We start from the raw sequence: 21,758 nt of genomic DNA on the forward strand, positions 1-21,758 counted from the left end.
CGTTTCAGAGTTCATTCCCCAGAAGAGCTGTACAAGTTAAACCCTAAAGCATGTGTCCTACGGGGTACCGGGAGAGATGGAAGAAATGCTGGCAAGTCCTCCTGAGATTTTTCAGCTGCAGCTGCAGAATACTGGATATTGCTGCGCATGAAGCACAAAAATTAAAGATTGATTTATTGTCATGTAGCTAAAATAACCAGAGATGTTGTGGGAAATAATGCTGAGGACTTACTGATAATGCTTAATTTGCAGTGGTCCTCAAACAGTAGTGTGCAATCCCTTTCCACATGATCCTCTTCTAACAGAATCTGATGTTACCATGAATGTTGGGATGGGTTGCACCGGAGCCTGAAGCCCTGCCTCTGGTTGCAGCAGGGTTTTCTCCCACCGTGCTTCACCTCTGCCTCATCCCCATGTGGGAAAGGATGCCACTGGGATGTTGCAACATCAGGCAGCCAAGCGAATGGCACCATTTCAAGGAGGAACTTTGGTGAAACTTCCCAGGGTTTAACTGTCTGCCCTGGCACATGAAAGCCAAGGAAGTGTTTGAGTGTTGTAGCAGTAAGGGTCAAGTCCGCGTTAGTAAATGTAGCACTTGGTGCAGCATGTTTAGCAAGGGTGGCTTGTTTGTTGTTTCACTGGTGAAGCCAACGAGTTGTCCTCCAGACTGGGTGGGTAAGAAAGCTTGCGGAATGGGACCAACAACAGAAAAACCCAAAGAAGTATCAGGATAAAGAAGAAACATCCAATAAGCAACAAAACCCTTCCTCCGCTTTTATTCTGGTCTCCACAAGAACTGTGGGAAGGCAGGATCACATCCTAATGTCTTTTTCCTGAGTGATGTGAAAGAAGTGGAGAGACAGGAAAGCAATTTAAGCCTGTGGTGGGTTTAGCAGGGCTTGACCTTTGCTTCTAGGGTTATAGAAATAGGATTTAGCTGAAATTAGGTGAAAAGCAGTAGCTGAAAAAATAACCAAGCTTCAGCTGAATGTTTTGTATACCGAAATACTGAAATTAGGCTCTCTGTGATGATGCTGTTGAAGCGGATAGATGTCCTTGTGTAGAAGAGTTCTTGTTGCATTTAGATTATCCTTTCTTACTTACCAGCCAGATAGGCTGTCAGACCCCAGCTCTGGTGGTCTGATAATTCCATGGTTTTGTTGGGCTTCATATTTGTCCACTTTCTTCTTCTGCAGTAAACTTAGTAGCTGCATATTCAGTTCTTACCAGAAATGTGTTTCTCTTAAATATATAGATGTTCTTGAATGATAACTTTTTTCTCTTCTTTTTTTCATGAAGGATCTAAACTGAGAGGAAAAGAAGGCCAGTCTCAAAGTGAAACTTCTGTTGTTGATATCATGTGTACCATGTTGTGTCATCTCAAAAGAGGCATTTTTGGATTAAGCTTTCGTATTGTCAGGCTTAGGGCTTCATAGTATTTCATGGGTTTTCTCAGCAGAAGTGCTTTCTGGCATATGAACAAGGGTGTCCAATGCTCTCGTCTGCATATATGACAGCTAAAATTTGGCTGCACTTCGAGAGTGTGTAGATAAAGGATGAGATACTAGAGGCAGTGAATCTCGAGAGTAGCTCAGAGGTAATCCAGCTGTTTATTTGTGGTTTGTCTGAAAAGCGCATGGGGATGGAGAATGGTGATAGCAGCTTCACACTGTTCACTGAAAACCTTCAGCTACCTGCTTTGGGTTACAGATCTGAGTGCTGGTTTTGGTTTAGAAATGTGATGCTCATTAAATACATAATAGAGGTAGGAAATTGTTCACGAGGACCTGACTTTCCTTCCTAAAGGACTGGAATGACTTTGGACTTGCTTTCAGCCATAGCAAAAAAGAGGGGAGATGGTCCCGCTCTGTTGGAAAGTGTTGCTCTTTATTTCGGTTTTCATATAGGAGACATGTAAGTGTGCACATACATGGACAGAAAATCCCTGTATGACAGAGTGCCCTGAAGAGGTACAAATGTAAGCGATCTCTTGGTAAGGAGATCCCTTGGTGCCTGGTTGTACCATCTACCTCCCCAGACGGCCAGGAAGCAGACATTACTGTGTCTTAGATAACTGCCTGCGTGGAGTTTCTTTCTGTGTATGGGGAATGGAGTATTGTGTTCCATCAGCTTGTAAAACTGAACTAATTAACAGACAATCAGCATTGATTGAGACAGCTGCATTCTTTACTGAGGGATGATAAACACAGGGTCTGCACAGAATTGGTTTTACTGCCCTGAAGTGCAGGAAATTGAAATTGTGTTTGATAGCCAAAATTAAGGGCTTTTTAGTGACAGTGTATCATAGCAAGGTTGACAGTGCCACTGCAGCTAAAGCTGTTGTTTTCATGTTAGTGTGATTTGTCACTTTGAACAGTGGGGGAATTCTCTAAATTACTACCAAAGGTTTTTATGGTTAAAAAGGGGTTTTGGCTGGACTTTCTACCTTGGCTGTCTGTGTTCATGGAGTGAGTAGATGTTGGCTGGCTGGAGTTTGCTGCCTCTGCTGCTTCTAAATGCAGTATTTAAAATACTTCATGTATTCCTTTGTTAATGCATGATTTTTAGAAAGCCTTTATGATAATTCCTGCTATACAGTTCTGGGTGTGCTACTAGAAATGCTGATTTAAACAAAAGGATCCATGTTAGGAACACTGTACAATAGTATTTCTGGTTCTAAACTAGCTTGCAACATGACTGACATGAAGCATGTTATTTTTTGTTCTGTGCCGCTCTGCGTGGTGTCACCTCCAAGCCAGCCTCCTTGTGACTGTACATCAGCTAATTTTACTTCATGAGTCAATTCTGCTATTTTCCTTTTCATGTCACAGAAAATGAGCTTAACTAAGTACCGCAGTATGTTGTTGGGAATCACCTAGCTAGAAAAGGCATCTTTCATTCCTCTGCATCCTGATTTCAGTTCGGTGTGGTACTTAGGCTCAACATTGTCCAGGTAAAATACTGAAACCTATAAAAACTTTCTAAAAGGCTTCAAAATCTGCCCTTCTCTTCAAGTGTCCAAAATATGTCACGCTTGCCCTTGGTATTAGACCAGACATACTTTTATACTGTTGTGTGTTGCCATGCCAAGCTGAGCCAGTATTTGGGATTTAGATCTGAAAGAGGCCTAAATGGGATGTTAATAGTAGCAAAAACCTAAATAAAGAGGATGTTGCTTTCTTGTTTCCTATTTACATCTATAACTTTTCAGAAAACATCCCCCAATTGCATTCACAGGCAATTCTCAGGAAAGCTGTATTTTTCCCATCATGGGAAAATGCATAAACCTTACAGCATGCCCAGAAAGTCAACAAACTCAGACCAAGGGAGGAAGCATGTTAGTCAGGAGTCAAGGACCGTTCTCTGAAAACACTCTGCCAAATACTCTTCCTGCTTAAATTGTTTATCAAACAACAGTTCCATTTGCCAGCAGATTTCTTCTGATCTTGTTTTTGTTATTACTTTATTCCTTAATGCAAGTTCCTCATCCAGCCTCCCCTGTCAAAGGCTGTGGTCTCTGTCCTGTGCGTGATGCCCCTCGGCTGCGCAGCTTCATGGTGGAACAGGTACATCTGAATGTGCCCCTTGATCAGCAGTAAAAAGGGAAGGGGAAGCCTGCTAGAGGGGTGTCACTGGACAACACTTTCAAGATGTATTTTGTAGGATTTCCCTGGTGCACATGCGCCTTGGTCAGGATTTTAAGCTAATAACAACAAGAAATTCCACATTAAGACTAGCCCCATCTTTCCAAACCACGTTTGTCATGGTTAGATAGATTATCCACCTATTGTACCGCTTCTGCAACACCCAACAAACATGGAAAGGGAATAGGAGGTGTTGTGTTAAAGTCCACAGTAATTTTTTTCCTGTCCCTCTAGGAATGACTTAGTTGGAATGTGGGTTTAAAAGTATTTTTAGGTTGCTTTTTCAGTATGTATGTCTACTTTTGTTGGTAAATATTTCATGTTCAAACGTTAGCAAATGGCTTGAGTGGCTTTCAGATTGGTGATTGCCTTTGGAGACTGTGAAGGATTAATGAGTGGTGGTTGTGATGGGCTTCAGGGTGGGCACTGGGTCTGTCTGTAATGGTTAACCATGTTTAAAAACCCCTAAAAATGAACTGAATAACGTGTGTTGTCAGAGGAAGAATAACTGTGAAGTTTTGTTCTAAGTGGCACTGTAGTTAGGGGTTGGTTGAAGTGAAAGAACACGCGAGCAACGAGTTTGTTTTCATTCAGAATAAAAACACATCACAAAAGCTTGAGTTTATTCGTTTCTTAAGCAGTAAGTTCCCAGAACTCACACTGAAACAAGACTGGGCGTGTATATGTATTATTGATTTATTTGTGGTAACATGCATAGCAAGTTATAAATCCTGGTCTGTGTTAGACTGTGTATCTTCTTTAAAGCCCGGATATGCTTCATTTACTAGCAAAGCTGAGGCTGAAAAGGGGGGTAACTAAATACTTTAAATGATGTAACAGAGCTCATGTTAAAGGGTCGAACTTTTTGTTATTTAAACCACTCTTTTAAGACTCCATTTTACTTTGATCTGTGGTCAAAAGGATTATTTAATGTAACTCATGAATCTGATCTTACTTGGTAGTAAGGCATTAGCTGAAGTTAGTGGCGGTGTTCAGTTACAAAATGGCAGTATAATCCCTTTCCACCTGAACACCATGGCTGCTGCAGTAATGCTTTGAAACAAAGGATAAGAATAGTGCATTAAGTCGTTCGTAATTACTCATTAGTTAATTGCCTTTTTTGCTGTTTCATTTAAGGGCCAAAGCTCTACTTAAAATTGTCTACAAAAACGTGTGTTACAGGACATGGTTGCTGTGCATCTCCTTGTTAAAACCTAAGGCTTTGTTGGTGTCACAATTGTGATTTAGACCATTGTTTTCTCCTCGTTGTCCTTCCCATGCGCAGCTACTCCAGTCGCTGTTGGGAGGGCTGAGAAGGGGAACGTAGTAGACATCTCCTGCCACAGTGAAAGCAGAGGAGAGCTGAGAGGGACCCAACAGGCTGTGATCTTGATGGTGTGGTTATTGTGTTCTTGGTTGCCACTTAGGGGCTAATTTTTCTGCTTTATGTGGTAAGAGCTATGGTGAGTATGGCTGCTGGCGCTGCATCTCGGTCAGCTTCTGATCAGCTAACGAGATAGGTCAAGCAGATGTATTTTACTTTGTGTCTTGCCTAGGCAGAGTCTTTGCAAGCAACAGTGGGTTTCCTTTGGTTTCCCATAATTGATATTACTTGGCAGAAGAAAATGTAGTTTGGTTCCCCGCTGCCCTGTAGCTGCTGCAAAAGTCACAAATGTTAAACTGAGGCATTTATTTTTCTTTCAAGTAATTAACCAGCGTGTATGTGATTAGCTAACTTGATTTTATCATGTAGAAAGCCATCAGCTGCATAGGGCAGGGAAGCAGGAGTTTCCACGCTTGTAATGTGGCTGGGAGACGATGGGTGAGCAGATTGCTCCAAGTCAGAGCAACACTTGCTGCTTCTTGCTGTACACTTGCTATCTGCCTGAAATGCTCCCTTCTGGGAAGCCTCACTGCAGCAGTGTTTAAATGAATTCATTACTTTTTGGCCTTTTCTGTGGTAGCTATTGAAGCAACTAGTTTGAACTCTTGCTTTTAAGTGGAAGAGTGTGAAAATTAATGTGTGGGAAGTCAGTGGAGCTGTGAGCAGAACCCCGCCGGGGTGGGAGCTGCAGCAGCCTTGTTGTGGACGTGCTGTGCTTCCTGAAATAAGGGAGCCTTCTCCCCAACAAACACTTTTTAAGAGATTTATGTCCTTTGAAAGTGTCATAACTGAAATACAAACCCCAGCAGTGTTAAGTAACTGATGCAGTAGCTTTGCTGTCAGTGTGTATGTGCCAGGTGTGAAAACCAAACTATGAGGCCTTTAGGTGAGGGAATGGAAGCTGGTGGTGTCACAGCACCGTAAGGACCGTGTTGGTAGTAGAGAATCTGCATGAGAGGACCTCTAAGGAAAGCTTGGAGAGGAGCAGCCTTAGAGATGTGGCTGCTTTTTAGCCTGTCCAGCACTTGAGGCGAATGCTTACTGCAGTGAGGACAGAGTAGACCTGGTGGGAACAGGGATGACTAACAGTCTGGTGCAGAGGCTAAGGAATGCAAGGTGGAGGCGAGAAGCGTTAGGGTTAGGGTTGAGGACGCTGGGAGTGAAACCTGAACGTGGTTTCTGCAGGGAAGTCAGAGCACATCAGCACGGTGGAGAGCCAGCCAGGGCACTGCTGGTTGGACCTGGAGCTTGTGAAGGGTGGTGTGCTCTTCAGTCCTGAGAGTGGGGAGAGAGAGTAGATAATGCTGGAAGATGAAAACCCCCTTTTGGAACGAATGGGCGATGTTTCATTGTTCCCCTGAGTGAGAGGAAAAGCTTGTTAAATGCAGACCTTTGGCATTAAGGTCTTTGTAGCTCTGGACAGTCTCCCATTCTTTGCATTTTCAAGGTGCAGAAGAACAGACAGGCATAATTGTGTTGGCTGTGGCACTGGCAATCTTTTCTCCTCAGAGTGCATCTGTTGCTGGTGTAGATATTAATGCAGCTGGTTTGTGCTGATAGGAGCTCCTTTTGAAAAGCCAACACTAGCTTTCCTCTCTTGTGAGATTTCTTGATAGGCTTTCCCTACGTTTGTGGTATTGGCTGATGTTATTGTGAGCAGACAAAGCCACAACAGGCTTTGTGTTTTAATGTTTCCCTTTTGTTTCTCTAAGAGCCCCTTAGTTAAGGTATCTTATTGACAACCACATCAGCACCTCCGGTTTTGTTCACTCTTTGCGGTGGCCACCACACACGTTGACTCTGTCCAGAAGCACTGCACAGAGGTCAGAATTTGTTCCAGTTAAAGCCTGTTTCAGAACTTACTCAAGAGTCAAATTACTTCAGTATGCGGAAATAAAACGTGTTTGTTGAAATTTCCTAGCTAATTCTGTGTGTGAAAGGTTGCTGCATTGGTTTGCCAAATGGCAAAATGCTTCTTGAGAAATGGGTTTTGTTTAATGCTTACAGGTTTTGGGATTTTTTATTTCCAGAGGTGTAAAATACAGGAATTCTGGTCTTTGCGTTGTTGTTTGTTCATCATTTTCTGCTGATGGGTAAGGCAGGGGATGGTGCTCATGAGGTGTTGAGCTCTCCTTGAACTTATCATCATCCCTTTCACTTGTGTTATAAAGGGGCTTTACAGCGAGGCAGAGACAGGCTCATTTTACAGGAAGGAAACTTCTTCCATGGTTGCATTCTTACAACGTTTTATCTTTCTGAGCGCCTTCTGATTGGAACTGGGGCTGGCTTTTTACAGTCAAAAAGAAATTCCCAGTGTCTGCTTTGTGGTGGGAATGCAGAGCTTTACCAGGGAGCACAGTGCCTGTTTGTTTTCCCAAACGCATCAAGCTCACAAAGCAGTTTGCCATTTCTGCAGTACTTGTGTGATCAGCACATAGGCTTCTGCACAGGTGAGAACTGTGGGGTGTTAAAGATGGAAGGGTGCATTGCCTAATGTATCAGGGAAGTGCAGAATTCCCTCGAAACAGGTAGGCTGTGTGGATACAGAGTTGTGCCCAACACTAACACGGTGGTGTCATCAGTGCACCAGGAAATTGTTCTATAATGGAACTGATTCATTAGCTTTGGTAGACCCAACAATGCAGTCCTGAGAGGCTGAAAACAAAACCGAGACTATTGAAAGCTTTCAGTTGCACATTAGCGTGTAGACTGAGTAACTGACTGAAATGATGATAAAGGGAAATACCTTAAAAACACAGAAGCAGCAGTTCAGGGGAAATGGTTACTACATTTACTGGTAAAAGACTCCTGATCTACATGCAGTTGTAATTTGTGTCAATCCTTGTAATAAGTAAATTGAGGTTTATGGTGAAAACATGCTGTTAACATCTGCAGCCATGCTTAAGGCTGTCAAGGCTTAGCCTGGGCATTGTGTCCAGGAGTAGGAGTCTACCAGAAAAAAATCGGTGTGTCATAAAGATATGATACGTGTTTCTTGCTCCACTGTAAGCAAGGGTTAACCATTGTAAAATGGGAGACTAACCAAATTTTGGGGTATGGTTACATCACTTGTGGATGATTATTAAAGCTTTGTATAACTTTCCCATGTGAAACATAAGAGTGCTGGGTCTAAGCAGAGACTACTAGTTAGGATATATTATGTTAGGGCAGCTTTTGGGGGGATTGGGATGCTGAAGTGTTTTGGTTTCCTGTGTCCTGAAATACCGGTGTAGTTTCCTTCCACTGTTAGGATGGAGGAACAGAGACTTCATCAACGTCCAAGAAAGCGCAGTTTCTGTCTAGAATCATTTTCCCAAGTGAGTAGTTCTTGGAGAGCTCTGGTGGCAGAAAGGGCTGGGCTGGTGCTTCCTGTTACAAAAAGGGAAGGAGAGCTTCAGTGTGCTAAACCAGTCCGTTGTCAGCAGTGCAGACCTGCTGGCTAGGGGATTATCAAGGTATGCATCTTGTAGGGGAAGACATGTCAGCCGTGAAGGAAAACAACCTTGGAACCTGCCTGAAAGGAGGCTGGAGTTTCGGAGTTACTTGAGGTCAACCTAATAGCAGGGTGATGCCAAAAAGGAGGATTCCATCAGTTCCCCTCGCTCCAGCTGGGTTTCCCACCTCCCTTTTGTAATGGTACAACACTGTGTAGCCACAGAGGAGGGCTGAGCAGGGAACTGATTCAGTGCAACAGGATTTAAGAGGGGAAAGGTGAGATATGTTTTTCGCAGGAGGCTGGGATTCCCATTGCGGCTCCCTGCACAGCCGTGGCATGGGGTGACAGGAGCAGGAGGAACAGGGATGGCTCCTGGGGAGCCTGAAAGAGACTGGAAATACTGGCATTAAAGGAAGCCAAATGCGGTTCAAGTTGATGGTGCATAGCAGATCGACCCTCCTAGTGTTAGATATTTTTATATATATGCTACGTGAAAGAAACCTTTTAATGTTTGTTTTCTAAGGATTGCTTTTAATGACTCCTGCACTTCAGAGCGTAAGCCCTTCTTTTCTCCTCTCTTCCCATTGCCTCCCTCCCACTCTCAATAACTTTGTTGGAATGGGTCAAAGCAGAAACCCTGGAGAGAGTTCTTTAGTTATCTGTGGCTTAAGCAGTGAATGGTGTCTGCCCAAAATCGATGGGACTTTGGGGCAAGGGGCAAGATAATCCTCCTGCTTGTTCTCTCTCAAAATGTCCTCCAAGTAGTGACTCACTTTTGCAGGGGCGATTGAATAGTGGCTATTTTTGGCCAGAAAGTTTATTAGCTTCTGTTGCATCAGTGGAACTAAAGCTTCCAGGCTTTGAATCCTCTCTGTAGTTGGGTCAGCACTGCAGTGCCTTTGAGCCCTGGCTTCCGTTTGCTTTTCAGTGGGGTCTTTTTGATTTTAAAGGTGTGGGGAATGATACTGGGACATGGTCTCCTATTTTTGTTACACCCTAAAGGATTCTCTACTACGCTTCTCTCTGTATAGCATTACATCTTTTACTCAAGATCTCCTTAGAGAGTGGTTGCAAGACTTGGGAAGTGGGTATACCTTTGAGTGTACTCAGGTTTGAAACCTCAAAACTAATGGTATTTACTCTTTAATACGTGCTTGCTTGCAGAAATGATGCGTTGGCCACATTACATTTTTACAGAAATTGGGATATCTCATGAGATTAAGTCTCAAAAAGTCTGAAAAATCTGCCATTAATGCCTGTGGGTTGTAATCCTGTATCTGTTTATGTAAAAGAAGGCTTAAGTAAAAGGAACTTGCACTGAAAATGGTTGAGATGAAGTGAGGAAGAAAATTTTCCATATAGTTTTGATTTGGGGCTTATTAACCACAACGTAGCTTGAGGATTTTAGCGTCTCAGTTTACATCAGATCTTGTATATGGGGCTGGATGTCTGCAGTTCCTCAGCTGGAATTCAACTTACTGTATCAGTTGTTCATAAATGCTAAGGCACGATCTTGAGCCTGTGGGCTTCAGCCCCCAGTGCCAAAGAGTTCAGTGTAGTTGTATGCCTTGGTGATGCCTGTACCCGAGATGTCACATAAGGAAGTTTTACACAGTAAGAAATTATTAGACCTGTCCCAGCTGGAATTCTGAAAGCAATGGGAAGGTGTCTGTAGTAAATGTGTTGTGGCACTAGTATCCATCGAGCAGTGGGGGCAAAATGGTTATTCGTCACTTGCTACTTGCCTCTGCTCTTCATAATAGCATGAAATATATGCTAGTATGAAACAGGATTTATTTTCAGTCAGTTCTTAGAATCATAGAATCATAGAATAGTTAGGGTTGGAAAGGACCTTAAGGTCATCCAGTTCCAGCCCCCCTGCCATGGGCAGGGACACCTCACACTAAACTGTCTCACCCAAGGCCTTGTCCAACCTGGTCTTGAGCACTGCCAGGGATGGAGCATTCACAGCCTCCCTGGGCAACCCATTCCAGTGCCTCACCACCCCAACAGGAAAGAATTTCCTCCTTATATCCAATCTAAACTTCCCCTGTTTAAGTTTTAACCCGTTTCCCCTTGTCCTGTCACTACAGTCCCTAATGATGAGTCCCTCCCCAGCATCCCTATGGGCCCTCTTCAGGTACTTCTTTCTTGTCTTTAAATGTGGAAGTGTAGGTCTTTAAAAGTCGATTTTTCCACTTGTAAAGTTGCTCGCTAGCACCCTGTACTGTAAAAGAAAGCGTTCGATTCTTTGGTCTCCTGAAATTCCTCCTTACTTCATGATTTGTGTTTGCTTTGCTTTGCTTTAAATGCGTGCTTCCTTTTTAAATATAGTTTTCCAAGTTGCTGGCCGTACCAGATTGTTTATATTTTTTAAAAGCCTTCTGCTTAGCCGTTATATTGCTCTTTATAGTACTGCTTAACCACATTGGTTTCTGTTGCTCTTTTTTCTTGCATAAACTTAGCTGGGATGAATTTCAAATGTGGTTTATCCAACTGTTAAGTATTTCCCACTTTTCTGCAATAGATTTCACATATGTTACAGAATTCCAAACCAAGATCTGGTGGACATATTGCCCTGTTTTTTAACTCCAAGTCAGAAGTAGGGGGTTTTTTAAGCATTACAGTGACAATATTTAGGTCACTGGCTCCAGTGTACTGCCTAGCTTCAAATCCATTTGTCATATTGAGCTTATTTCCAAGGATTAAGATAACACGGTCCATATATTAAAATAAATAAATTAAAAAACCTCTTAGTTTCGTGGTAATAAACCTAAAGAGGGGGAAAATATTGATCCTTTTGAGTTGGAAACTGCAGAAGGCTTTTTTTTTCCTGTGTTACCTGCTGCTATTTCTAACACCTCTGCACACATAGGAAGAGGCAAATCTTTGGTTGTCCCATTTTGCTTCCCCATAGTGGTTGCCCATTTCCACTGGGAAATATGTATGATCCAACCTACAGGAAGTTTTTATGCTAACCATTCAGTAGTAACCAAATCCGCTTTACTTTTACTATGGTCTTTTTGTGTGGTGGTAGCAAGAGATGCCTTGGTCAGTGACTTGATTGACTGTTGGGCATCTGGAATCAGACCCCACAGGAGGTCCCAGGCTTGGCTTCTCAGTCTGTTCTGTTACAGGTTATTGGGTTATGACCAAATGCCAGTGGTGCAGCAGGTTTTCTGGTGAAGAATCTCAGGGTCAGAGGCACGTTGGCAGAGGGATGTGATGAAGATAGCTGCAGAGGAGACCTGCCTTGTGTTGTTCTTCCTTTTCATGAGCTTCATTCGCATAGCCAGGTTTTTCTCCTTTCAAATGAATAATGGAGGAAAACAGTGCTGAATTCCTGTTACAGATTCTTGGTTATAACTCCAAGTGACCTGGGGAATGATGTACACAGCTGAGCTTTGCCTTTATTTTTTTCATGTTACGTGGAAGTACTGCAGAAAAGGAATAAACTGACGTGGAGTATTGTTGGTTTATGGGCTGAGAAGTGACCCATTCAGTCTATTAATGGTGACATTTGGAAGCACAGCACTGAGTAAAGAAACTGGGATGGGGATAATGCACTTGGGTGGAGCTGGGCATCCCTCTGTAGGCTGAGCCCGTACTTCAGCCTAGTAGAAGCTGTTGGAAGATAATCTGGCATTATCAGATGATGAAAAAAAAGATAGTTTTGGGGAAGGAACCAGAGACTTGCTAATAATTTTAGAGGCACAAATTCCAATAGTAAGAAAGGATAATTTTGTGTTCAAATAAAGAAAGACTTAAGTTGAAACAGGGCATTGGAGTGGCAGTATAGAATTCTGCACTGTGTCACCTGAAATTAAGAGTGACTGAAGCATAACCGCTCTAGGCTGAAGTATAAGGTTAACAAATATTTGAGTTAATCGTAATATTTTTTCAGAGTAACTCAAAAAGGGAAAATTCAGTTTCTTTACAAAGCAAGCAGGTGAAAATGAAACTGGCTGGAATGTGGTTTAAAATCCAGATTTGGGAATTCATTAGGAGGTGTGTATTGCATGCCACTGCTGCTATCCTGTATACTGTTGTGGTTAAAAACACAAATGATTTTGAGAAAAATGGTGATATTTGGGTTGTAAGATGGGGTTGTAGAACCTCATTTCATGTTACTCACGAGGTCCAGTTTCTGGAAGCCTGGTGCTTTGCTCTGAACCAGTAGTCCAGCCATCTTGATGTTCCAAATGCCGTGATGGATGTATGAGCTTTTGTTTTTATTTCTCTGAGAAACGGAGCTCTGACCATAGTCCCTTTTTGTTGTTGTTCTGTTTTTCTTGACAGAGAGAGCTCGATGCCACAGCAACAATATTGGCAAACCGGCAAGATGAAAGTGAGCAGTCGAGGAAAAAACTTATTGAGCAAAGTCGCGAGTTCAAGAAGAACACTCCAGAGGTAAGGAGGAAAGCTGTTCCAGTCTGTCAAGTTTATTGCAGTAGTATATGGTATTGGGCCTGTGTAAGTGTGTTTTTTTCCCTTAATAGTTTGTTTCCATGATTTTCTTCTACGCATTGCCAAGTCCACCATCCTAAGCCTGCTTATCTTTGATGGTTTTCTCATCAGGGAGCTTTTGCGTTCTGTAAATAATGGATATGAATTGATGTTTTTAGAGGAACCATGAACATTAGCTTCCAGCAGGCTTGCTCTATATTTTCTATAGTGTAAAACCTGGAGAATTGCAAAAAAAAAATTACTCTTCACTAACCCAAACTCCCTTAGCACTTGGATGAAGAAAGTGACATTTTGCTGCCTAAATAAATCTGTATCAAGGGCATAACTTCAAAGATGCTCATTTTTCCATCAAAAATCAAATTAAGTTATGCTGTTGACTTCACTGGAGATGCAGCAAGGTCAGTGCTGAGTTCGTCAGCCACTCCACACACTCAGGTAGTGAGTGAAAGGTGACAGGACACCCCAGAAGGGTGACTGTTAGGTGTAGGAAGCTCTTCCATGCTCATGTTAGCATGTGCAGTGTGGCAGTGTACATGTATGCACAGTTGCACCAAAAGCACATATAAACTCATGTTGTTAACTGATGAATGTGTAGTAGTGTGTAGGGCTGTTTGTTTTGTGATTTTTTTTTTTTTTCCCCCCCTGATGATTGCCTGCAATCTGTTCATCCAGGAACGTTCTTGGGTTTCACAGCCCATTCCAGATAACCAACACACAAATATCGTCTCTTTCCAAGTGCCTTCCTGGGAAAGAAGTGGCAGGCAACTCTTCTAACCTTTATTCTCCTTCTCAAGTAGGGGATGCTGCTTTGCTTCCTGTTGGGACAGTGGGAATGATGCTGGAGGATCATACCCAGAGAAATGAAAGGGAATGTCAGAGCAGGAGGGACTTCAGGGGAAGAGGAGTTTTGAACTGATGTGCTGAGGAGGCTTTGTCCTTGAGGTGGACAGGAAAGGCCTAGTGAGCCACTGGCATTTCCAAACTGATACATTTATGTTACTGAAACATCAAATGTGCTGTTTTTAAGAACAACAGTGAGTTCTGTAGTTTGACTTGCAGGAGAAACCGTTCCTCAGATAAATAAGTAACGCGATGTACAGCTGAATTCAGATTTCCACAGTGAAGTAACAGCTTTATCGGTATAAAAAAAAAACCCAAACCCACAAAGATGGAATTGTTAAATGTAACAAGTTGTTTCGGGAGTCCACTCTCCATTTTCTTTTTCCTTCTGCATTTATCCCTGTCAGTGCAGTAGTGGTTGAGCCTCATCCAGCATCTCTTTTCCTCTGCTGTAGCCACTCTCACCGTAAATCAGAAGCGTCAATTACCTTGACTTTCCTATCCATTGCTGTCTGGGATGTCCTCTAGACTTTCCATAGTGTCTGCTTGAAAGCAGCATGCTGTGTAGCAGAAAGGGATTAGGAAAATTAGTAATGAAGATCATTTTATTTCTTCTTACTTTAAAAAAAGTGACAAATCTTTTTGGGTCATTTCTGCCTTCCTTGCAAATTACCACATTGCTGCAGAAGAAATACAATATTTTCATGTTTATGGGAATGACTCCAGGGCTTTTGGTATTTAAAAATGTTAGAATACTATTTCTGACTTGGCATACAGGCAGATGACGCTGGGAAGAAGCATCTCATATTTGGGAACCTTGTGAGAGCAGAACTTTCAGTGGTGGATGTTACATGCAGAAACCTTTAGAAATGGTTCTTAATTCCTGTCACTGCAAAAATACTTTCTACCTCCTCACACCTTTTAAGAGGTCACGTCAGACCTGCTGCACAGAGGTGTCCTGGGGTATTTTCAGTCTATGTTTCATCCTGAGCAGCAACTGTGGGAAGGCTGAGTGTGGTCAGGAGATTACTTGAAACATCAATTTTACATGACTGCTACTTGGAAGACATCTCAAAATAGATCGTGTGAATTGCCACCCTGCATCAGATGATTATTTTCTTATAGTGATAAGTCCTGTGCTACTGTGACTAACTGTGATGCTCTGGGGGTATTTTAACCTCTGAATTTCTTGGTCTAATTCATCGTGTCATTCTGGTGTGCATAAGCAAATGTTTGAATGAGCATCTCTGAGAAATCTTTTTCCCTCTAAATCATTTCAGTGGCACAGGTCAAAATTTTTGTCACAAAGTGAAGATACTTCCCAATGCTGGTAACTTTGCCTTTGCTTCTACCCAGATTCACTTGAGTAACTGCTTTTTGCTTACCTGTTTCTGTTTTAAACATTGAAAAGCTTATCTAATATTTCCAATATTATTTTAAGCTTTTCCACAACAACAGTGAAAAACACCTGAAAACAAGTAACTGAATAAGCCTAGACTTTGTGAATCTGTGATATCTAATTGTTAAATACTCATGGGAAGGGAAGACAACAGTACTTCAGCCTGTTTAGCCTATGACTCTCCATTGCTTTCCTTTAGGATTCAGCCATATAAACTAGATGGTGCTGAGCTATGTTGGTTATTGCCAGGCTCACCTGAACTGTGGGTCATGAAACTGAGCACAAGAGAAAGGACCAGCTCTTGGGAAATAAGACGATCCTGAATTTCTAATATGAGCATGAGCTATAAAAATTGAGGCAGATGCGAGGCCCTTGCATTAAAGCATCTATTTGGGTACAGGAGCTTACCCTGTGAGCTGGTTTCTTTGGTCACTGTGTTTTTCCTGACGGTAAGTTGAACTGATGATTCCTCCCTGTTGTTGCCCTTTACAGTTTCTATGCTGCAGATGTACTCTGTTGGTGAGATTTACAAGTCAAGATTACCTTTAAATGCTCAAACTGGCATTTATATTTTAAAGATTGGATTGGCAGAGTTATGGAGGGGCATGGGAGAGCCTTTAAGCACAGACAACCTAAGTATGTTCTCAACTAAGTAGCTTTAAAATGCCCTGGAAAATGGACTATTGGAATGTGACAGAAAACAAATTAAAGGAGCATATGAAGAGCGTATCTTGACAGTGACTGGATGGATGTGCTGCCTGCTGACCCCAAACACTTCTTACGAAGAAATACAAGTTCTGCAGTATGGCAGTGACGTTGCTGTGGTGGCTGTTCCCATGAGCTCATGCCCCTGTGGTCATAGAAGTTGGTATGGCCGCTTTCAATGTATTTACATTGTTTGTATTATTCTACATCATCAGTCCTGTGCTGCCTTGGTTGATCTCTGATGAGCAATGTTCACCTGCCTACACAAAACCTGGCTTTCACTGCTACCTGAGCTACCACCATCATCCCCATGCTGCTGAGTTATGTTTCTGTAGTACCACTACCACAAAAGATAACGCAAGATGTGTCTGTAGAATCTTGTTACAAAAGGAATAGTTTTATTCATGACATTGCATATTAGGGTGATGTGCATTTTTAAGGTCCATGGTCTTTTTACAAGAGTAACATTATAATTGCAAGTCACAACTCCGGAAAGGGAATGAACACAGTTACTGTGCAAGGGCTCAGATTTTTAGCGTTTGGAATTCTTCAATTCTGAGTTTCCAGGTCTTTCTGGATCATTCTATTGGATTATCCAGTCTCTGCAGCAAAAGAGAATCAAATTAAGCTTGAAATTAAAAATCAGGCTGCTGGTTGAGTTCTTGGACTGAGAGGAGTATCCTGTGGACAGTGGTGAATTGTGCTTGAGTCCTGATGGCTTTGCTCACTCAGCTTTGGTCCTGCCTGTGTCACAACCTGAAAATAAGAGCATGCCTAGAAACACTACTGAAAATACACAGCCTGTTTGGAAACAGTTGATGCTTGTGGTGTCTCTGTTCATAGGGGTGGATATTGATTTGCTGCCATCTAGAGCTGGGTGGTTCTTCTCCTTTCTCTTGTTTCTCCCCGCTTTCTCCTTTTTTTTTTTTTCCCTTTTTTCCCCTTTTTCTCCTTTTTTCTTATCTTTCCCCCTTTGTTTTCTCCTTTCTTTGTTTTTATCTCTTTTCCTTTTTCCTTCCCTTTATTTTTACCTTCCCCTTGTTTTCATTAATTTACTTCCCTGTGTGCCTGAGAGCACACAGTGTGTGGATGTTCCTCCTTCCCCTTCACCAGCAGCACAGAAGAATCATGTTAATATCTAGGCCTGAGCATGGAGGAACATACATGACATTTCATTGTAAGCATTAGCTCGCATAACACAGCTAAATGCAGGTAATACAATTTGTAGTAAATGATAAGGAATTTGTAGTGCATGATAAGGAATTAAAAAATACCAGCTTTTCATGTATTTCCCAACTTAAAAGTTATTTCAGGAAAGAGGTGAGGAAGATGCTCAGCCATAACTAAAACACCTCTTCAGTAACACAGCTTCCAGCACACATCCAGAGCATGGCCCCGTACTGCTACTGTGAAGAAAATGAATTCTATCCCAGTCCAGATTTTTAATACTTCTATTATAAAATAGTTTTTTATAATAACGAGAATACATCTTAAAAATACAAAAATGCAAATACTTTTATATTTTTAAGATTCTCCCTATATTTAAAACAATGGCATTGGAGACTCGCCTTACTGATTTAAGACATCATTTCCTTCTGTGAAAAAATCCAGATTCTAAGAGCATAGAAGTATGCTTATCTTGCTGGTTTGGAACCGAGATGAACACCTCTCCTTTAGGATAATGATGGTTGGGCGCCATGTCTTCCCTTTCAGTGTTATATGGTACATTGCCATTTTCTGAAGAGTTTCTGTTTGCAAGGTAGATGATGTTTATAATAATTCGTACTCCATGGGCTTGTTATTTCTAAAGCTAAATGAAATGATGATGATGATGATTACACTTTTTTCCAGAAAAATAGTATTTTTTTAAATATAAAATTATAATTTATCTGCGTGTCTTAAAATGTAATATAAAAATTAGCCTTTTGGAGACAGGTGAAATCAGATCTAACCTTATCCTGGCGGTCCCTTATTCAAGAGTTCTCAATAATTTTGTTGTCATTATTTGATACATATTTAACACATTCTTATTGTTGGTAGGAAAACGACCAGTGTTTCTGCCATGCTTCTCTATAGTATGATCTCTTGCTGCCTTTTTACTTTATTGGAAGTGAGGGAACAATAAAAGAATTACAACTCACAGTTCTTTTTTTCTAGGATTCTCATAAAACTGACTTCCGTTTTCCTCTGTTGCCCATTCTCACCACTGTCGTTATTAAACAGTATTGGATTTTCTTTAAAAAATCATTTTTATCAGCCACAAGAAGCTAAGGCAGAGTCTCTGGCAGATGGCATCTCCCCTGCTATTTGCTGTGCACGCATTAATGCTCGCAGTGATTCTTGCTCTAGCTCAGTGCGTTGAGCAACAAATCCAAGCTAGGAGCAACTTCTTTAGGCAGGTACCCCAGAGAAAGGCTTAAGTGTTCCTGTTCGTGTACTGCAGTATAATTGTGATTATTCCCCCTGGGTCAGTTTGGTGGTGGAACTGGCATCCTGGGGTCAGTAAGACTTTAGTTACGGTTTATTTCCCCAAACCAAGCTAATTTTGCTTTTCTCTGCAGGGAAAAGGTGTCAGTGAAGGCTGTTGGTGGGCAGCAGGCTGCTGGGTTGCAGATTGGTAGAATCTATTTTGAGGTAGCAGGACTTGAGAAGGTCTTTTTACAAAGTGAATCCCTATTTTGGGGGTTATGGGATGTAGGATTTCATGGATAACTGTGTAGCTGTGCAACAGCATTTGTACTGAAATATAGGAAAAGAATTCCCTTGACCTGCAAAAGTAATGGTCGTGCATCACATGTAATTAGGCAGAGAAGTTTGATTTGAAGCATTTTCCTCAAACCACGTTATCAGGACGCTTTGAGTTACTGCCTCTGTCTCCATTTGCTTCAAAAATATCCTTAAATCTGTTTTGTACAACAGACTTACCTCCAATGGCTTTTTATAAACCCGAAAATGTATGGGTGATTATTCAAGAGTTCCTAAAGTCTTCCAGAGGGAGACGCATCTGCTTCAACTGAGCACGTCCGAGTAGATGAAGAAACCAATTACTCTGAAGTCACTTGCTCTTAGGAATTTAGATTTATTTTATTTAAGCATTTTTCTGGTTAAACGTGCTTGACAGATGAAGAATGCTTTTTTCTTGCAGCAACATCACTTACAGGTATTAGATTTCAGTGATGTCAAGGGTGCTGTATTCTCTATCGCGGAAGCGGAGAATAGGGGGTAGTTTTCCTGTTCCTGTGCCTTGCAAGGGGACATACTTGTAAGCAAATATTAACTCTCTTGCTAAGCATTGGATGCTCCTTTGAGTTTCTCCTGTCACTAAGTATGGAACAATGCAAACAAATAGTTTGTTCTCCTCGGGTTGTACTTGCCTTTGCTTGAACTTCTCGGCATTTGACCCATTTGGAGGCTGGCCAGAGGGAGTGACTGGGGCAGGGGATGGTTGGGGAGCGGAGGTCTGAAGGAGGAGAATGTTTCCAAGGTCAGAACTTGAAGGAAAAAACTTGACCTTACAGGGCATTTATCATCCTTCCTCCTCAAGAATGGTTGTAGTTCGTGGAAGTGTGCATTAAGATTAGTTCCATGATTTACTGAACGTATCATTGACTGTTTCTTAAGGGAAAATGTTTCCATTTATTTAGGTGAAATAGCTGAGATTTTTCTCGCTGTGGTATCAACATTTAAGAGCCATTCCTATGTTCTGTTACTTAATGGTAAGTTTAAGCCTGGGAATTTATATATAGATCGCACAAAGACTGAGTACTCTCAACGTGGGTCTGAAGTTCAGTTCCTAAATATGCTTTGACTTATATTTAAGATTCAAACTAGAAAAATAAGAGGCAAAAAAGATCCCTGCTCTTCCTCCGTGACTTACCAAGAGAAGAACTAATTAAACATCTTTGATTAGTACTTTACCTTCTATTTTGTGAACAAATATGCTGTAAACCTCCTTCTGCCGGACCACCTCAGAGTCATTCAGGTGTAATTAAGGAACATGTTTTCCTCAGTAAAATTATGATGGTGTCATGAATAACTCCTTTAATAGTAGTTGTTAGCTGTGAGGGATTCTTTTCATTGCCTTACAGTGGGTAAGTGTAAAGTTGGATCTGCTTGAAACAAGGGCAGAAACTATGAAGTTGTTGAGCAAAAATGCTCACAAACAGCTTGGTTCCAGATCACACTTTTGAGCTTTTCTATTCAAAACCAGAAAAAACAAGTACCCCAACTTCCTGCAGGGAGGGTGAAGTCTTGAGGATGAGAAACGTTGATAAAATGCTCTTAAAACCTATTTTCTTCCCAAAATTTTTAGGGTATTTTGCTTGTTTAAAACAAAACTTAAGAGCAGAAAGCTTCCTGTAACGCTTTTTGAGTAAATTAAATGGCATTTGAGAATCAGAACAGTTGAAAGTCATTTTTATTTTAGAATTCTTTTAGCATTAACACATCCGCGGTGTTGATGAATCTATGGAAAACCGAAATTGTGCTTCTCTCCTGCCGTGTCTCCAATGTGACAATAAATCAACGTTTTTTTCCTTTTAAAATGTCTGGCCTCATAATTTATGTTTGCATAACCCATTACTAAATTCATAGTAGGTGTTTTAGTTGGCAGGCACAAGTCCAGGGATTCAGTGGGACCTATTTTAATACTGAGCTTTTGTTACTGTTCATAATAATTATGTGTAGAAATAGATGTATTTTCTTAATTATAAAGGCCAGCTTGCTTTAGCTTTGGATCTCCTTTTACTTCCTCAACACAAATTGTGCTTTAAAGCTTTGGCAGAATTATGCTTTTTAGACTTGAAAGAAGAAATGGATTTACCAGGTTGGTCCCCCCCCCCCTTTTAAAACTAAACCAAACACTGAACCTGTACTGTAATAAAAGTACAAAAAGTTGTAATGGATCCCTGGTGCTGTTTGTAATTTTTGAGGATTCTTTTATTTTATGGTCAAGTTGTAAATATTTAGGCCAGCGTGGAGGCAGTATGCAAATAAAAGAAGTTTTATTAATAACCATTATCTGGACCCCGGTAATAAATATGTATGACTTACATAGGAATAAACCCACCCAATAAATATAAAAGCCATACAAAACCATTAACAATTTTTAATGGACTTGCAGATGGAATAATTTACTGTGACTGTAGTTCCTCACGTTCCAACTCCTGTAACTATTTCTCATCTGCTTGAAAGCTTTCAGCTGAAATACATTGCTACCATTCATGATTCCACCTTGTCTCTGTTTGAAACCATAAAACTGTGGTTTCACCATTTCTGAAGCACTAATGCTTATTTATGGCTGCATCTCTGCATTTTTTAAGCACAGAGGTGGATGTTTATCTACTGAGTGCACACTGCCTTTTAAAAAGCAGGCTTTCCTTAGAAGCAGCAGCTCTAGACCAGTGTTCAGCAGTGAAGAGGGGTCCACAGAGCTGGAAATAGCTTTGTGCATGTGCTTTGCTCATCTTAGCTGCTTTCCTAACCCAGGAATTACCCACATGCACAGTCCCTATAGCAGATTATACAGACCTGGTTCACTTGGAGGATGGGTTCACTGATTCTTATTCTTAAATGTTAAATCTGTTTATAAGTACCAGCAGATAGGCACATGCCCATCTGCCTAAAAATGGGTTTGTATCTTTCCTTCTGATCCTCTGAAATACAGGGAGCAATGAGAAGCATCACCTGCTTTACACCATCATGTGTAAAAGCAGTTGGTTTGTTGAACTGGCTAATGTAGATACAGCATCATTGCGTCTTACAAAAGCTTCTGCTGTGGTTTTCCATATGTTTTGTTTCCTACTGGGTAAATAACTGCACTTGGAAGTATTGTGAAGAGTGTGTCAGTTAGTTGGGGGAGGGCACTGGGGACCTTTTAATGGG

The 21,758-nt window shown here is 41.4% G+C and overlaps 1 protein-coding gene across 10 annotated transcripts in view; it reads left to right on the forward strand.

The window, feature by feature from the left end:
- The window catches only part of CUX1 (cut like homeobox 1), a 325,959-nt gene that overhangs the window by 94,878 nt on the left and 209,323 nt on the right, over positions 1–21,758 (forward strand). For all 10 annotated transcript variants that reach the window (XM_057410776.1, XM_057410767.1, XM_057410770.1 and 7 more), the window contains one exon: positions 12,764–12,874. In XM_057410776.1, the coding sequence (XP_057266759.1) occupies positions 12,764–12,874 (111 nt within the window). The remainder of the gene's footprint in view (positions 1–12,763; positions 12,875–21,758) is intronic.

The sequence above is a fragment of the Pezoporus wallicus genome, unplaced genomic scaffold (assembly GCF_028554395.1).
Source record: "Pezoporus wallicus isolate ANWC-B61680 ecotype Strahan unplaced genomic scaffold, APGP_CSIRO_Pwel_v1 contig_8705, whole genome shotgun sequence".
NCBI lineage: Eukaryota > Metazoa > Chordata > Aves > Psittaciformes > Psittacidae > Pezoporus > Pezoporus wallicus.